Here is a 17,068-nt window from a genome sequence, read left to right on the forward strand (position 1 = left end):
GCTCCTAGAATTGCAGCCATTCAGGCCAGGAAAATACTGGATTGGGGAGGGCCAGTAGCAGTGGAGACAATGGGCTCTGGGGCTCCGTAGGAGCCTGGCAAAAGGTGTGTTTCCCCTTTAAGAATCGCGGCCGTAGGGGCGGGGCAGAGGGCTGCTGTGGCCAGGCCCAGGCTGGAGGCCTGACGCGGGAAGAGCCGCCCCTAGGATTGCGCGCGCGCCGCGCGTGGGCGGGACTTGAGTGAGCCCGCATGGCTGGCTCGGGCCCCGGATGAGGAAGTGCGGGGTGGGGGGGGCGAGGAGGAAGAAGACCATAGAGACGAAGAGGCGGCGGTGGCTGGAGCGGCCCCGGGCTCTCTCTGCTCGGTAGGCTCAGGTAGCTTTGGCGGCGACCGGGCTGCAGCTGCAAAGGCCGGGCTGGCGGGGCGAGCGCGGGCCGCGGAGCAGGCCTCAGGGTAAGAGGCCGGGGGCGGGAAGGCTTCGGGCGTAGCCGCCCCGCCCCACACCACCCTGAGGGGACCCTCCGCCGGGTGTTGCAGGCTGAGGGGGAGCCCGGGCCCCTCTCCTTCTTGGGGCGCCGGAGGGAACGGAGGCTGCTCTGCGGGCGGCGGAACGACCCGGGGAGAGGGAGGAGACCAGGCCCCGCGTCGCGAGGGGGAAACGGCTTCTCCGAGTCATGGCTCCGACGGGGGAAAGATACTCCTCTTCAACCTCGATACGGCGGGGGACCCCCAACTTCTCGAGGAGGGCGACGCCCCTTGTCGTGGGCGTACGCTCTTCCCCAGCTCCTGTGCGTTTGTCAGCGGTGCGAGACCCGCTCCTGGGGTGCGAGAGGGCGATTCTAAACTTATTTTAATAAGGAGGGGTAGGTAGTACGTAACCCCGAACAAGACCTTTCCCTCGATTTGGTCAGCGCTCCCCAGGTGAGGAAGGAGACTCAAGTTGCCTAAAAGTGTTAGAGGGAGGGGGGTCTTCCTTTCCTGTAAAAGAGAGACTTACCTTCCTTCTTTTATTTTTCACCTCTATCCCTAGATATAAAGATGAAGACCCTGAGTTTATTTATGGTATTAGAAATCAGTCTTTCTCCCCTCCCCCAGTAATGTCCACAAGACTCTTCCCTGAAGTCTCTTGGTGTGCAATGAGCTTTCCCTTGCACAGTTAAGAGCATGGCGTCTGGAATGTGGTAGTTGTTAGTCTGTCTCCCACTTCCCATCCTTGTGACCTTGGCTAATTGCTTAACCTTTCGGAGTCTCAGTTAGCCTATCTCTAATTTGGGTCCTCTTTGTAAAGCATTGTCTTGAGGGTTAAGGGAGAATTTGTATAAGCGCTTAGTACATAGTAAGCTTTTGGTAAATTGTTGCTATTTACTCTTACTAAAGAAAACTAGTATCTTTTATAGAGACCCAGATTTTTCCATGCATGCCTCCTCCCGTTCCCACCCTCACATCACAGGTGTTAACTCATCCTTTCTCACTGGAAAGGAGACTTTTCCCCACCCTGGGGTGGAGAAAGAGGCACTTCTCCCTTTAAATCCTTCCATGCTCCCCAAATTAACAAAGAGGGTCTCAGAATAATCAAGAGAAAAGACTTTTTGGAAACAGGTCTGTACTGAAAGAAGGAGAGAGAATTGATACCAAAAGCCAGCCTTCCCTTTGTCCACAGAAGCTATCACTTCTTCCTGACTGGTTAGCGATGTCGTCTCCCACTCCCCCTACCTGCTGTAGTGATTAAAAAGCTTCCTGCTATATGCACACCTCCCCCTCCTCAAAGAGGGAGCGTCCAACTTCTTTTCTCTTGCTCTCCCAAGAAAAATAAGACTCTCTACCTTTGAGAGGAGGACTCTTTCCTGCAGTGTATTTAGAATGGCACAGATGGTTTCCTTCTCCTCTTCCTTTGAAAAAGAAATGAAAATTTTTTATGCAGAAAGTCTTTGTCAGAAATCAGGAGCATTTTCGCTGTTTCACTCCCCATGTGGAGACAGAGGGATCCTTTTTGTGCATGCTAATAAAGGAAGGAAAAAGGAAACAGTGCTTGATGCTTTTGAGATTTCCTGCACACTCCATGTTGTAGAGCTGGGCCCTGTTTAGTATATAGACTTCCCTACCCCACTTTCTGTTTGTCTAGAGATCTCGTTAAAAGATTCTTCTTTCTCTGTCCCTCAAGAAGAGGCCCCTTCTCCGAATGCCCTCATGGAGGCATTGGCTACAGTGTCCGAATCTTGGAAAAGAAAGCCCCTTTCTCAAGGTGAAAGGAGTGTTGTGAACTTCTGAGGGACTGATCGATATTGTGAGTATTGTCCCTTGACACGAGTGTGGCAGCGCCCAGTGTTACTAACTGTTCTTCATTTTGAGCAGCCCTTTTACATTGGAATTAAAGGGAGGGGAGACCTTCAGACTCGGGATTATTGGGCACACGGTTTTCTGTTCTGTTGTTTTCTTTGTTTGATTCTTTTTTTCTACGTTTCACTTATTGCTGTAAACTTTGTGCTCCCAGAACTTTTGTATTAGGGAGTGTTTGAACTACTAAAGTGGAAGGGCCACTTTGTCAGGTTTTTAGTGTTATGAAATGTATTCTAACGAGATTGAGAGCCGCGGGGTTAATCTTTCACTGTTAGTTTATTTTCTTTTTTTTCGTGTTTTTGTTGTTTGGTGGGATAGGAATTAACACTACTGCTGCCACTAAAGAAGAAAAAGTGTTCCATCTTTTTGTGTGTGTAAAGTGTTTTTAAATTACCTCTTATGCCCTGAGTACGTGCAGTGGGGCTTAGAACTCTACCACCATTGTTGGTATCTGTAGATCTGTGAAACAGAAAAGTTATTTAGACTCATGGGATTTTTATGGGCTGCAGGACCCTTTGAGGTTATTTTGTTTGACTTGTTCATTTTACGTGTGAAAAACAAGCCCAGGAGAGTTAAGTGATACATTCAAGGTCGTGCAGCTAGCAGGATAGAGACCCAGGTCTCCCAATTTGGAGACCAACGACTAGACTGCTTCCCGGCTTCACTATTGCATTTGACATTGAAAGGTTTTGAGAGGATTGTTCTCAATTCAAAAACAAAAGAATTTCTAATTTTATTAGGATAACGTTACTGCATACTCCTTATAATTATCGGTCTTTTTTCAGGGATAAATCCATTCCTTAAACAATCGAATTCTCATTTGTGTCACAGTAAAGATGACAAGCCAGTAGCAGCTGGCATGAGTTGTTTGTGAATCTGTGGTTTGTTTTTTGCTTCTGCCTCAAACTAGATAATTACCTAGTGTCCTCACCCAGTAGGTTGGTTATAAGTTGTTAGTAAGGATTAAGCTATAAATCCCTTCATTTTACAAGTCTGTGTTACTCAGTGTTTCCTCTTACTTCAAGTTTACTTAACACTTTAATGTGAAAACTTTTATAGTTGAGGCAGAGAGCTGACATTTGGAAAGATAAAGGGATAATACATTTACCAGTTATTTTTTATTCCTATTTGGATCTTGGGAAATAGTGTTTAAAATTAAAAAAAAATTTTTTAATGTTTATATTTATTTAGTTAGTTTTTGAGAGAGTGGGAGAGACAGAGCATGAGCAGGGGAGGGGCAGAGAAAGCGGGAGACAAAGAATCTGAAGCAGTCTCCAGGTTCTGAGCTGTCAGCATAGAGCCCCACTAAGGGCTTGAACCCAGGAACGGTGAGATCATGACCTGGACCGAAATCAGATGCTTAACTGACTGAGCCACCTAGGCACCCCTAAAAATTTTTTTTAACTTACCGTTAAAAAAAAAAAAGTACAACATTTAAGTCAGTTTGATCTCGTCACCCAGGGTAATACTGTTAACATTTGGATTATATTCTTTCAGTTTTCCTATGTGCATATTTTATCAAAATAAGAGAATTCTAATGTTTAGTTTGATAAACTGTCCCAGGCAACTTTCTGTATAGAGTTAATTTTCTACACCATCATTTTTAATTGTTTCAATGTATTTAGAAATTTAATTTTAAAGAACATGAATGTCTTCTTAAAATATGTCCTTCTGTTTCTGCAGTCTTGTGACATTACCAGTATTTTGATAAATGGCTAGAATGAGAGTTTGATGATGCAAGCTAGTGAGCTGAGACTAATTTTAATCTGCTACTCTAGGCTTGCATCAAAATATTACTTCAACTTTGAGAGTTCCAGCCAAGGCACTCACCTCTTCTGGGTGTCTCAACTGCAGATACTGCTCAGAAACTCAAGGACCCAGGATGGGCCTAGGAGAAAAAGAAAGAAAGTCTGTAAATGCCTGTAAAACAGCCAATGTGCTTAGTTGTTTTACAGGTTGAAAATTTTTAGAATAATATCTCTACCAAACAGAAGTTTCAAGTGATGATGGCATTGTGGTGTTTGGCTTTTGTAAATTGGAAGGTTTTTTGGAGGGGGGTGGGGGGGAACCAAAGCTTTAAAATTCTGTTTTGGCCAAAGCCAGTTTACAGTATAGATGCATGCATAGGAAACATAATAGCATTGTTTTCCTTGAAGAATATCTTGGAGCATTCTGTGTGATTATCAATATTGCCTCTTCATGATACACTGTGTTTATTAGTAAGTGTGTATTTGTGCGTCTTTAATTAGGACCATGGGTATGGAAAGGAGTGGTTATTTGTTGGAGACACTGCAGGAGTGGAGTCTGTGGGCTCCAAGTGCTAATTGAACAAAAGTGGAAGGTCAGATATAGTTGTGTCTGGTGGTTCAAGTGTGAGCTCTAGGATAGTGGGGGTGTTATTACTGAGAAAGGCAACAGTGTAAAAAATAAGCATGTAAGTTTACTGAGAACATTTTATTCATCTTTGTTTCTCGAAGCTGTTTGTGTGTAGTAAGACTCGATTATTCACTGGGTTGAATGGGTTCTATCTTGGACATGTTAAGTTTGGGAGGGTTGCCATCCCCTTTTTTTTTTTTTAATTCTTTTAAAATGTTTATTTTTAAGAGAGAGAGAGAGACAGAGAGAGAGAGAGAGAGAGCATGAGCAGGGGAGGAGCAGAAAGAGAGGGAGACACAGAATCTGAAGCAGGCTCCAGGCCCTGTCAGCACAGAGCCTTATGCAGGGCTCGAACTCACAAACTGAAATCATGAGCCAAAGTTGGACATTTAACCCACTGAGCCACCCTGGTACCCCTAGAGGGGTGCCATCCTTATAAATGAAACATAGGTTAGAAATTTGAGAGATGATGGGGTTGGGGACAGGTATTTTTATTTATTTTTTGTTTAAATTAGCTTTTAGATGTAATTTGCATATCATACAATTCACTAACTTAAATTGTACAGTTTAGTGGTTTTTAGCATAGTCACAGAGGTGTGTAACTATCACTACAATCAATTTCAGAATATTTTTATTGCCCCTGAAAGAAATTTTATTAGCAGTCACTCCCAGTTTTTCCAACTCTCACTAAGCAATTTACTTTCCAACTCCATAGATTTGCCTACTTTGGACGTTTCATATATATGGGATCTTGTATTATATGGTCCTTTGTGGCTGGATTCTTTTACTTATCATAATGTTTTCAAGGTTCATCCATGTTGTATCACAAATCAGTACTTCATTTCTTTTTATGGCCGAGTAATACCCAGGTGTACAGATTTACCACATTTTGTTTATCCATTCATCAGTTGATGGACGTGAAAGCTATTTCCACTTTTTGGCTATTGTGAATAGTGCTGCTGTGAACATTTGTGTGCTAGTTTTTGTGTGGACTTTTTTTTGCATGTATACCTAGGAGTGGAATTGTTGGGTCATGTGGTCACCTATACTTAAAGTGACAGTTTTGAGTCATCGGCATAGCAGAAGGGCTGCAAGAAAAGGTGAGGTCATCAAAAAAGTGAAGCCTGGAATGGGAGGCATGTCAAGGATTAAACTTTTGAGAACACTCACACCTCAGTGGCAGGCAAGGGCAAGGAGCTCTTGAGCACATGGTAGCAGAGAGACCTATGGAGCTGATCTCCACCAACAAACCTGCTCTTTTACAGTATCCTTTCCTACACTTATTCTTCCAGTCTGTATGTGTTATGACAGTCAAAACCCGGAGTGTTTGTTGTTGGGAAAGAGAAACTGAACCAAATGAAAATTGAACACCGCCTCTCTTTTTTTAGCATCAAATAGCAATTCTGCTTTAGCTGTTAACCCCCAATACATATACCAGAATCTAAAGTGCCCCTAGAGGGGTGCCTGGGTGACTCAGTCGGTTGAACATTCGACTTTGGCTCAGGTCATTATCTCGTGGTCTGTGAGTTTGAGCCCTGTGTCAGGCTCTATGCTGACAGCTCAGAGCTTGGAGCCTGCTTTGGATTCTGTGACTCCCTCTCTGCCCCTCCCCTGCTCATGCTCTGGTCTCTCTCTGTCTCTCAAAAAAAAAAAAAAAAAAGTAAATGTTGAAAAAAAAATTTTTTTAAGTGCCCCTAGAAATATCCAGGAGCTAGAGGAGAAAGGGGAAGGTTGGAGGTCCAAAAATGATTTGTTTTTGTCAGTACCATTTATGAAAGAGTCTCATTTGATTCTCACCATACTCTGGACACAACTGTTTATCTCTCTTTGCTGCTTTTTGGATTCAAGTTTTTTCATCAGCCCTCCTGTGTTATCTAAACTTGATGGACCAGCAGTCTGATTTCCTGTAATTTCTAGTATTTAAATTAGTAGTATAATGTTGTCTACTTTGATTTGTGGAGAGGATTCCTTCAAAACATTAAGGACACCCAGTGGATGAAAGTGTAGGAATGTAAGTAAACTATCGAACATAGATTGGAAAACCAGGAAAGACAAAATGGTCCAAAATGAAAGGACCTATCATCTGTCCTACCTAAGCCCCCAGCTTCAGTCTTGATAGCACGGGTCAGTGGGCAGGAGGGACCTTCTGTGCAAGGAGGGAGGGTTATATATACCTAGGAATATTCAAGGACCACCAGGTAGGTGCTTCTTGACCTGGAGGCAGAGCAAGTGCCTTTTGTGTAAGTGACATGTGTGGGCTCCCCTGGAAAATCAGGACAGGAATAGAGACAGGGTAAGGAAACTGAGTTGTAAAGATTTACATGGTGTATAGGAGAGTTCCTCCTGCTCAGAAATCTGAATGTGGTCCGTAGAGAGAAGGTGAGACAGTTCGATATTCAAAACAGTCTGGTAGCCTGCAGTGAGTTTTGCTTGTATGTAATATGTGTATTTTGGGAAAAGATGGATGTTAGAAAGTGGTAGGAGTAGAAATCTGTTGTCTTTCTGAAATATCATTTCTTATGGGCCTTTTAGCCAAAGGGATTTGCCACCAATACCTCAGATAAATCCTTGTTCTGAGCTCTTGCTAGAAATTTCTCACCTTTTGTTAGGATTAAGGAGAGCATCAAAAATGAGAGCATGTGGTATTTTACTTGGTTAACCAGTTTCCACCTTGGTTGGGTCAAAGTGGGTTTTGTTGTGGAAACTGCACACATTTGGTAAACTAAAATGGAAAAGTTACTAGCCAGGAAACCCTGGTTCCCAGTGTACTGTTCCTTAGCTCTGTGTGTGTGTGTGTGTGTGTGTGTGTGTGTGTGTGTGCCTGCCTGCATGCATGTGTGTGTGTACACCTGCATGCACGTGTGTGTCGACAACTTTAATGATGTACTACACAAATATACATATTTTAGCAAATAACCCATGTTTCGACTACCCAGTGCAAGAAGTGAAACATTCCCAACACCATGGAAGTCCCTTGAGCATCCCCCACTTTCCTCAGATAATCCTGTAATATTTTAGGCAGGTCACTTTTACCTTATAAGTGTGATGTTAGGCTCTGTAACAGGATGGTGATAGCTGCTCGACTTTGCTCACAGGGTTGGGAGAATCTAAGTGGTGTTTGTGAAAGCACATGGAAAATCTCAAGATGCTGAATAAAAGTCAGGATTCTTCTAAAGAGCTGGTTTAGTGGTACCTTGTGCCAGTCTGGGTAGATCAGCTCAAGTTTGGTAAGCAGTAAAGGAATGGAATTCTGTTGTCTCTATGTCTTCTTTCATACACAGTTCTTTTGAGGAAAAGTCAGTATACCAAATTGCTCAGAATCCTGCAGTATATATTCATTCAGCAAATATTTACTGAGTACCTTCTGTGTGCCAAGCACCTCTTCCAGGCAGTGGGGATATAGCAATGAACAAAACAGGCAAGGTTCATACCCTGAAAACAAGTAGAAAATCGTCTTTATCTTCTTTACATGAGGTCTGTCCTTGGATGCTTAGACATGTCTTATTCTCATCTACATTCACTGGCCCTCCAGATTTACACTGAGAATTGTTTATAAGGCAGTATTTGAATTGAGGCTAGGTAGCTGTCTATTAAAGATTTAAGGCATTTATTTTTCTACTAATTCACAGCCTTTAAGGAGGATGTTTTGGTGTCAGATGTCGCCAGCATTTGAGGTAGAATTTTTTTGTCCTTATTTTAGCCAGTTTTAGCTGAAACAACTTTCTTCTACCCTGCAAGGTTTTAAACTTTTATCCCTTCCTTTGATTTGTGTCAGGGTGAACCGTTTGATGTAAAAGACTTGACTCCATTATCTTCCATCTGCCCTAATGCTGTCATCCGGAGTAGAGACTCAGCCAGTTCCACTTGATTCCTCCATGTCTGCCGTGGTACAGGAATTATACTCTGAACTCCCAGTGAGTGTCTCCAAAGAGCTTCATGCTGACCCTGAGCCAAGTGTGATTCCAGATGTAAAACCCGCAGCCTCAAGCTCTCTTATAAGTCAGAGTAGGGCAGTGCCCTTGGAGCTGCAGAGGACTTGTGCAGAAAGTTGTTGTGAAGAAACTTCTGGCACCTTGGATCATGGGGGTGAGCCTGGGCGGTGTGGGCTGGTGGACACCACAGCAGGAGGTTCTGTGGCTTCTGGGATCTTGGATAGGGAAGAGAAAACCAAGAGCATGGAGCTAAAGGTCTTCAGAAATCAAGGGGACCAGGCGGAAATTATAAGAGACCCCTGTGAGGGAGCAAAGGAAGACCCACATCAACATTCCACAGCTGCTGAAGAAAAGATCAGCCCAAGTCAGGTAAGACATGACATCTAAATTCAGAAGAGTTGAGTTTTAATGACAGCTTTCCAGAATAATACTTCACATAATAAAGGACAGATGGTGACAGGTAGCTTATGATTTGTTCTGGAAACACTTCCAAAATGTTGATTTTGATGTTAACTTTCTTTTGATAATTTTTAAAAACATTTGTGTCACAGCAGACACTTGAAGAGAGGAGGAAGTGCTTACCTAAAGAAAAAATGTCACTTCTCTGAAGCAGCCATCATATGTGGAATGTTGAGTCTCTGTGATAGTCATGTGATATTTCTGCATTTGATTTTAAGAAATGATGGATACTCATTCCTTAAGTTTTGGTAGTATCATGAATAGGGTGGAGTGACATGTCACAGAGAGATCTCTGAGGGAGTCTGCTTCATAGGATGGATACCCTAGAGGAATCTCCGTATTTCAGGAGCTGGTGCTTAGCTTTGCAGGTCTAGAAACTTGACTTTTGTTTTTTGGTATATTAGAGGTGATGGTCTCCAAAGGACTGACCCATGTTAATCTACTTCATGAGAGACTAAAGTATAAATCACAAAGTCAGTTGTTTAATTCACAGTGAAAAGGGGAATCATTACTTGGTAGGAATGGTCACACTGGCTGGTCAGTATGTCTTCTCCCTGTAGGCAAGATCAAATTTCTTTCTGTAAGTGTGAAATTAGAGTAATAGGGGTTAGGTAGGTAAGACTAATGATTAGCAAGCTGTGATAGTCTGAGTAACCCAGGTTCCTGTAAGACTATACCTGTCAAGTACACTAGAAAATTTACTTTCTCCTCTGGATGGTGCCTTAGACCAGGGTTCAGACAACTTTTTTTCTGTATGGGGCCATATAGTAAATATTTTAGACTTTGCAGGTCATAAGGTCTCTGTCAAAACTACTCAACTCTGCCCTTGTGGCATGAAAGCAGACATAGACAATATAAAAATGAATGAGTATCTGTATTTCAGTAAACCTTTTTTATGAGCACAGAATCTGGCCCATGGGCTGTAGTTTGCCAGCCCTTGCTGTAGACCCACAAATAAATTCATATTCTTTGGGTTTTCTGGGCTAGGCTCCATTTCCCACCTTATAAATATGTCATTTCTTTACACAGGTTACAGAGCAATTGATTGTTGTTAGTAGGCTTCATATATTGACCAAAGTTAGGAACAGATTAATCTTTTCAGGTAGCAATAATTAAGTAACATGGGATTTTATGCTATGATGTCCTAACCTTAAAAATAGAAGTGAGGTAACAGATTGAGGATCTAAAAGTTTCTTGATCTGGTGGGCTCAGTCTAACAAGGTAAAAATTTTTTGTAATTTACTGAAAATTTCATGTAATATTTGGTGTAAAATAAAAATAGGTATACATATGTGCCTTCCAATCTAAGAAAATTACTGTCCTTTCTCCTTCCCAGCTCCACCAGAGATAAATACAATTTTGATTTACATAAACCAAAATGAAACTTAATAGATATAAATGTAAGATTTTCTACTTTGTTCCAAAAAGTGAGCTTCACAAGTGGGGGGATAAAAGCAGAAGTGTCTTTGGAGAAACAAAAGACCTATAGGTTTTAGCTAGTTCATTACAATTGACTTTGTGGAATGGCCATCCAGAAAAGCCAGTTTGCTCTTAATTTAGCACATTAACAGAAATGTGTTACCTGGACTTGCGAGGTAGCAGTTGTATGCTGTTGTGTGCTAGCTAGCCTGTAGCTAGAGTATCATACTTAGAGTCCCCTCTCCTCCCAGCACTCAGATGACCTCAAGATGCCTGTGGGGTTAGGGAGGCCAGAGGGGAAGGAAGGAATTATCAGTATTGGCATCACTGGCTGAAGTGGGGTCCTATCTCCTCATCCCCATGCTGAGCCTGGTGTCATATGTCTCATGTGTAGAAGGAGTATAGAAAACCAGGAATGCATTCCTGATAAAGAATTCACACTAATGACAAAACCTGAAAATACAACATTGGAAGCCAGTTGCTTGGGTATGTCCTATGAAAAAAGAATCAAGAGAAGCCTTCAAGAATTTGGAGAACTGTTGGGGCGCCTGGGTGGCCCAATTGGTTAAGCATCCGACTTCGGCTCAGGTCATGATCTTGTGGTTTGTGGGTTTGAGCGCCATGTTGGGCTCTGTGCTGACAGCTTAGAGCCTGGAGCCTGCTTCATATTCTGTGTCTCCCTCTCTCTCTGCTCCTCCCCTGCTCGCTCTCTCTCTCTCTCTCTCTCACACAAAAACATTAAAAAAAATTTTTTTTTTTTGGGGCGCCTGGGTGGCGCAGTCGGTTAAGCGTCCGACTTCAGCCAGGTCACGATCTCGCGGTCCGTGAGTTGGAGCCCCGCGTCGGGCTCTGTGCTGACTGCTCAGAGCCTGGAGCCTGTTTCCGATTCTGTGTCTCCCTCTGTCTCTGCCCCTCCCCCATTCATGCTCTGTCTCTCTCTGTCCCAAAAATAAATAAACGTTGAAAAAAAAAAAAATTAAAAAAAAAAATTTTTTTTTTAAAGAAAGTCTGAATGAATGCTGTGGACCTCTCAGGAAAGCAGACTACTGTTTGAGAAAGTTTGCAGAGACCAGACATCCTTGGACCTCAAGAATTCTTGGTAGATTGGCAAAACACCACAAACAGAACACAACTGGTGAATTGGGAGAACATATTTGCAACATGTATCACAGATAAAGGGCTTATCTAATATATAAAGAACTCCTTTTTCCTTTTTAAGATTTTTTTATTCTTTTTTTAAAATTCATTTATTTATTTTGAGAGAGAACACAAGTGGGGAAGGGGAAGGAGCGGGGGTGGTGGTAGAGAGTCCCAAGCAGGCTCTGCACCACCAACACAGTCTAGTGTGGGGCAAACCTACAAACCGCGAGATCATGACCTGAGCCGAAGTCAGATGCATACCCGAGTAAGCCACCCAGGTGCCTCTTAAGATTAAAAAAAATTTTTTTAAATGTTTATTTATATTTGAGAGAGAGAGAGAGAGCGCATGCGCTCATGCGAGCAGGGGAGGGGCAGAGAGAGGGAGACAATCTGAAGCAGGCTCCAGACTCTGAGCTGTCAGCACAGAGCCCAACATGGGGCTCGAACTCACAAGCTGTGAGATCATGATCATGACCTGAGCCAAAGTCGACGCTTAAATGATTGAGCCACTCAGGCGCCCCAAGATTTTATTTTTTATTTATTTATTTATTTTAAAAAAAATTTTTTTTCAACGTTTATTTATTTTTGGGACAGAGAGAGACAGAGCATGAACGGGGGAGGGGCAGAGAGAGAGGGAGACACAGAATCGGAAACAGGCTGCAGGCTCTGAGCCATCAGCCCAGAGCCCAACGCGGGGCTCGAACTCACGGACCGCGAGATCGTGACCTGGCTGAAGTCGGACGCTTAACCGACTGCGCCACCCAGGCGCCCCGAGATTTTATTTTTAATTAATCTCTACACCCACGTGGGATTCAAACTTAGAACCCCAAGATCAAGAGTCCTGTACTCTGCTCACTGAGCCAGCTAGGTACCCTACTAATGTATAAAGAACTTGGTAGATTGAAGAATGGAAAACCCAATAGAAAAATGAAGGAAAGACTTGAATAGATGATTCATTGTGTGTGTGCATGCATGTATGTGTTCTGAAACACATGAAGAGTTGGTCAACCTCACTTATAATTAGAGAAATGCAAATTTAAGCAATCAAAATACCACTTTTTACCTATCAGAGAACATGAAATATTGTGGAAACATATCTGGTTGGCAAGGTTGTGAGGGAATAGTGTTCTCACATATTTGCTGGTGGGAATGCATACTGATTACAACCTTTCAGAAGAGGAATTTGGCTGCACCTAACCAGAATGTATATGCTCTGACCTGTTGACCCAGCACTCTTATTTCTAGGAATCTACCCCAAATATACACCTCCAAAACTGCAGAAATACATATACCAAAAGTTATTTTTTACAGTATTGTTTATTACTGCAAAATGTTTGAAGCAACTTAAATGTCCACATCGAGGAGAGACGTTGAATAAACTGTAGCATGTGTATTTTATGTCCATATATGCAGTACATGCACCTGTGATAAGGAGTTGAGGAGGATCTCCATGTACTGATATGGAGTGCTTTCCAGGTGTGTCAGGGCTCCCCAAAACCACCTCCAGGTTTGGTGATTCTCTGGAACTTGCAGGACTCAGCACATGGTCATATTTGTAGCTAAGATTAATTGCAACGAAAGGATGTAAAGTGATCAGCAAAGGGGAAGCATGGCGCAAAGTCCAGAAGATACCAGGTGCTAGTTTCCAAGAATCCTCTCCCAGTGTAGTCACATACACACAGCCTCCTCCAGGAACAAATTGTAACAACACATGTGAAATGTGGTCTACCATGGAAGCTTGTTAGAGCCCAGGGTTTTTACTGGAGGCTGGTCACATGGGCATCCTCCCCTGGCACAAACCAAAATTCCAGACTTACAGAAGGAAAGCAGGTGTTTCAACATAAACCCCATTGTTGTATGGGTGCTCTGAGCCACTCTTATCATTAAGGAATGTTGGAAACTCTCCCAAAATCTAAGTTCCCAGATGAGCCAAGGCCACCCTTGCAAGCAGGCCTTTCTAAGGATAATAGGACTGCTCTGTTAATTCTTTTCTGCAAAGTAGGATGTACTGTTAAGTAAAAAAAAGCAGAGGGCAAGTAAATATCTATTGTATCCTCCCTGCCATTCAAGAAAGAAGGTGAGATAAGTATACAAGTATCTGCTCATTTGTATAAAACACACATACACCCAGGAAGGATAAACCAGAAACGAATGGGTTTACTTACCTATAGGAAGCCATTGGGAGCAGGGGAGAAAGAGTGGGAATGAGATAGAAGGAACAGGAGGAAGTAGACTTCCCTGAGTACATCTTTTTGTAGAGTTCTGAGGCCATACTTGAAAAATAACTAATTAGAGAGCCAGGATGGGAGGGGAACCCAAAATTGAATAAAAACCCTGGCAAATGACTCTTAACTATATTACAAATGAATAATGAAACTACACTGAGGGAGGAAGGGGATGAAGAAATAAAGTAACCCAAGTATCTTTGGGAAATAGTGTTTTGACTATACCTTCCTAAGTGTAAATCCAAAAAAAACGCAAAACATTTTAATAAAATTATTTTCCACAGGTGTGTGGCCTAGCAATTCCTAAACTGCATGTGTGTTCTAGGATTGAGTGAATGAGTAAATATTGTGGATGAGAGCCAGGCTTCTCACTAACAGAACAGAACTACAGATAGGGGGATGAGGGCTAGAATGAACCCTGGGTGGTATGGAACTAGAATTAGAATTAGCAGTATGAACTTAGGGTTTTTAATATACACAGGTAGTTAACAGAAATACTCTATGTGTATGGGTATTTGAGGTGGGGTCTAGAAGCAGCAACACATAGCAGTGAGCACACCTAGCATTCAGTTCTTGGTTTCTTTTTTTTTTTTTTTTTTAATTTTTTTTTCAACGTTTATTTATTTTTGGGACAGAAAGAGACAGAGCATGAACGGGGGAGGGCCAGAGAGAGAGGGAGACACAGAATCGGAAACAGGCTCCAGGCTCCGAGCCATCAGCCCAGAGCCTGACGTGGGACTCGAACTCACGGACCGCGAGATCGTGACCTGGCTGAAGTCGGACGCTTAACCGACTGCGCCACCCAGGCGCCCCAGTTCTTGGTTTCTAAATAAGATCTTCCAATTAAAGGAACCAAGACTTTTTGGAGAAATGTTTTGGGGGCTGGCCCAGGAAAAAATACAAGATGATCCTGGAACAGTTTGTGGTGAATTGCTCAGAAAATTATGGAGACATATCAAAAGGACTCAAAAGGAGCCAACTTGAAAGGACTCCCAGTGGCTAAGATTGGGACAATTTGAACTTAAATAATGGTAGTAATGAATTATAACCTATAGAATAAAACGTATCGTGAACCCATGCTGATATGAAATAAATAACTTGAAAAAAGAAAGCTCTTGAAGAATTCCAATTAATAAATATAAAAGGAATTGTGGAAATAAATTGCCATTTGGCAGTCATCATGGTAATAATCATCTCAGGCAAGAATCCTCAGTGCATGTTAAAACTAGTGGCTAAGGGGCAGCTGGGTGGCTCAGTTGTTTAAGCATCTGACTTGGTGTCAGCTAAGGTCATGATCTCGTGAGATCGAGCCCTGAGTCAGACTCTGTGATGACAGTATGGAGACTGCTTGGGATTCTCTCTCTCCCTCTCTGCTTGCACTATCTGTATCTCTCTCAAAATAAATAAACATTAAAAAAAAAAAACAAAAACTAGTGGCTAAAAGTGTAGATGAGAAACACATATTTACACTGTCTCCAAATATCTCCCCCATAAGATTACAGGGTAACAGATTCATTACAAGGTATACAAAGAGGAAAATAGTAACTCCACAGTGGGGAAACCTGGCAGACCCACTTGAACCAAATGATGGAAGTTCACCTCCACAGCAATGAGACACTCCATTCAAAGCCATGTGCCTCCTGGGAGGGTGCACCAAGAACCAGCAGCACTTCTGTGAGATTCCTAGCCCCAGAATGCATAATCAGAACCTAATCTTGAAGAAACATCAAACCTGAATCGAGGGACTTTCATTTCAAAAGTGTCAAAGTCACAAAAGATGAATACTTGAGGAACTATCTCTCCATTTAAGGGAGAACATAAGGAGACATGACAACTAACACATGGACTAACTAAGACATGGGAGCCTGGATCGGATCCAGGTCCTGAAAAAGGACTTAAGGAAGCCATTAAGATTTGAATAAATTCTAGAGTTAATAGTATTATATTAATTTTTGACCTTAATAACTATACTGTGGTTATATGTAAGATGTTAACACTAAGGAAAGCTGGATAAAGATGACAGGAAATTTTTTGAACCATATTTGCAAACTTTTGTACATCAAACATCTCTAAATTGTTTAAAAAACTTTTAAAGTTTCAAAATATAATGGTAAAAAAAAACAAAACCCTCTTGGTTGAGGGAGACAAAATTTAAGTCCATTGGAAAGGTATATTTTATTTTAACCAGTCTTTATTTAACCAGTTTTTATTTGACCAGTCTAGATCAGCCTAGAAATGGATTAGGTTGTGCGGGAAAGTCATGTTTATGAAGAGGCTGAGTGACTGTCAGAAATATAGCAGAGGAGATTCTAGTTTAGACAAGCAACCTCAGAACTGTTCTTTTCCCATCCCAAGATTCTGTGATTTTTCTTTGATTTGCCTTTAGCAACATTCCATAAAGTTCTTTTCCTTCAAAGTTTTATTCCTTCAGCTGTTCCTCATGTCAAACCAGCAGGGGGCCCACAGTTGGGCACTGACTCGGGTTTGGGAAAGAGTACTCAAAGATTACAACTTACCCACTCCTCTCTGTTCCCTATGGACCAAAATCTGTCACAACGAAAAGGTAGTGACTTCAACAGAGCCCGACTCTAGCAATAAGAACTTGGCTATAATTTTGAAAGACAGCCACCTAGGCTTCTAGGGCATTCGTTGTATGAATCAAATGAATTTGACTAAGTTCAGTCAGCTTGGTGAATTTCCCAGTTCAAGGAGGACTACATTGGTTTTTAGGAATAAAAGCGCTTTTCTACATCGTGGTTTCTGATGAACTATAATATTAAATATCCATTCACTTGTCTAATGTCTTTAATATATTTTTTAAGTTTATTTACTTTGAGAGAGGGATAGTGAGCACACAAGTTGACGGAAGGGCAGAGAGAGAGGGGGACAGAGAATACAGAGCAGGCTTTGTGCTGACAGCAGAGAGGCCGATGCAGGGCTCGAACTCCTGAACCGTGAGATCATGACGTGAGCTGAAGTCAGACATTTAACCAACTGAGCCACCCAGGCACCCTTCATCTAATCTCTTAAACTCATCATTGTGGCACCTGGGTGGCTCAGTCGGTTGAGCTTCTGACTTCAGCTCAGGTCATGATTTCATGGTTCGTGAGTTTGAGCCCTGCATCAGGCTCTCTGCTGTCAGAGCAGAGCCTGCTTTGTTTGGATCTTCGTTCCTATTTCT

At 42.3% G+C, this 17,068-nt stretch overlaps 1 protein-coding gene across 5 annotated transcripts in view; it reads left to right on the forward strand.

The window, feature by feature from the left end:
• Nucleotides 1-331: 331 nt before the first annotated feature.
• PRR14L (proline rich 14 like) overlaps nucleotides 332-17,068 on the forward strand; it is a 56,465-nt gene continuing 39,728 nt past the window's right edge. The window contains exons 1-3 of one of the 5 annotated variants that reach the window (XM_047087962.1): nucleotides 378-452; nucleotides 2,161-2,283; nucleotides 8,488-9,013. In XM_047087962.1, coding sequence (XP_046943918.1) covers nucleotides 8,540-9,013 — 474 coding nt within the window. In that variant the 5' untranslated portion in view covers nucleotides 378-452; nucleotides 2,161-2,283; nucleotides 8,488-8,539. The other 4 variants (XM_047087965.1, XM_047087963.1, XM_047087966.1 and 1 more) reach the window with 4 other exon arrangements.

Source organism: Lynx rufus, unplaced genomic scaffold (genome assembly GCF_022079265.1).
Source record: "Lynx rufus isolate CCGP_SWC_20201006 ecotype Redwood Valley unplaced genomic scaffold, mLynRuf1.p SCAF_24, whole genome shotgun sequence".
Classification (NCBI taxonomy): Eukaryota; Metazoa; Chordata; class Mammalia; order Carnivora; family Felidae; genus Lynx; species Lynx rufus.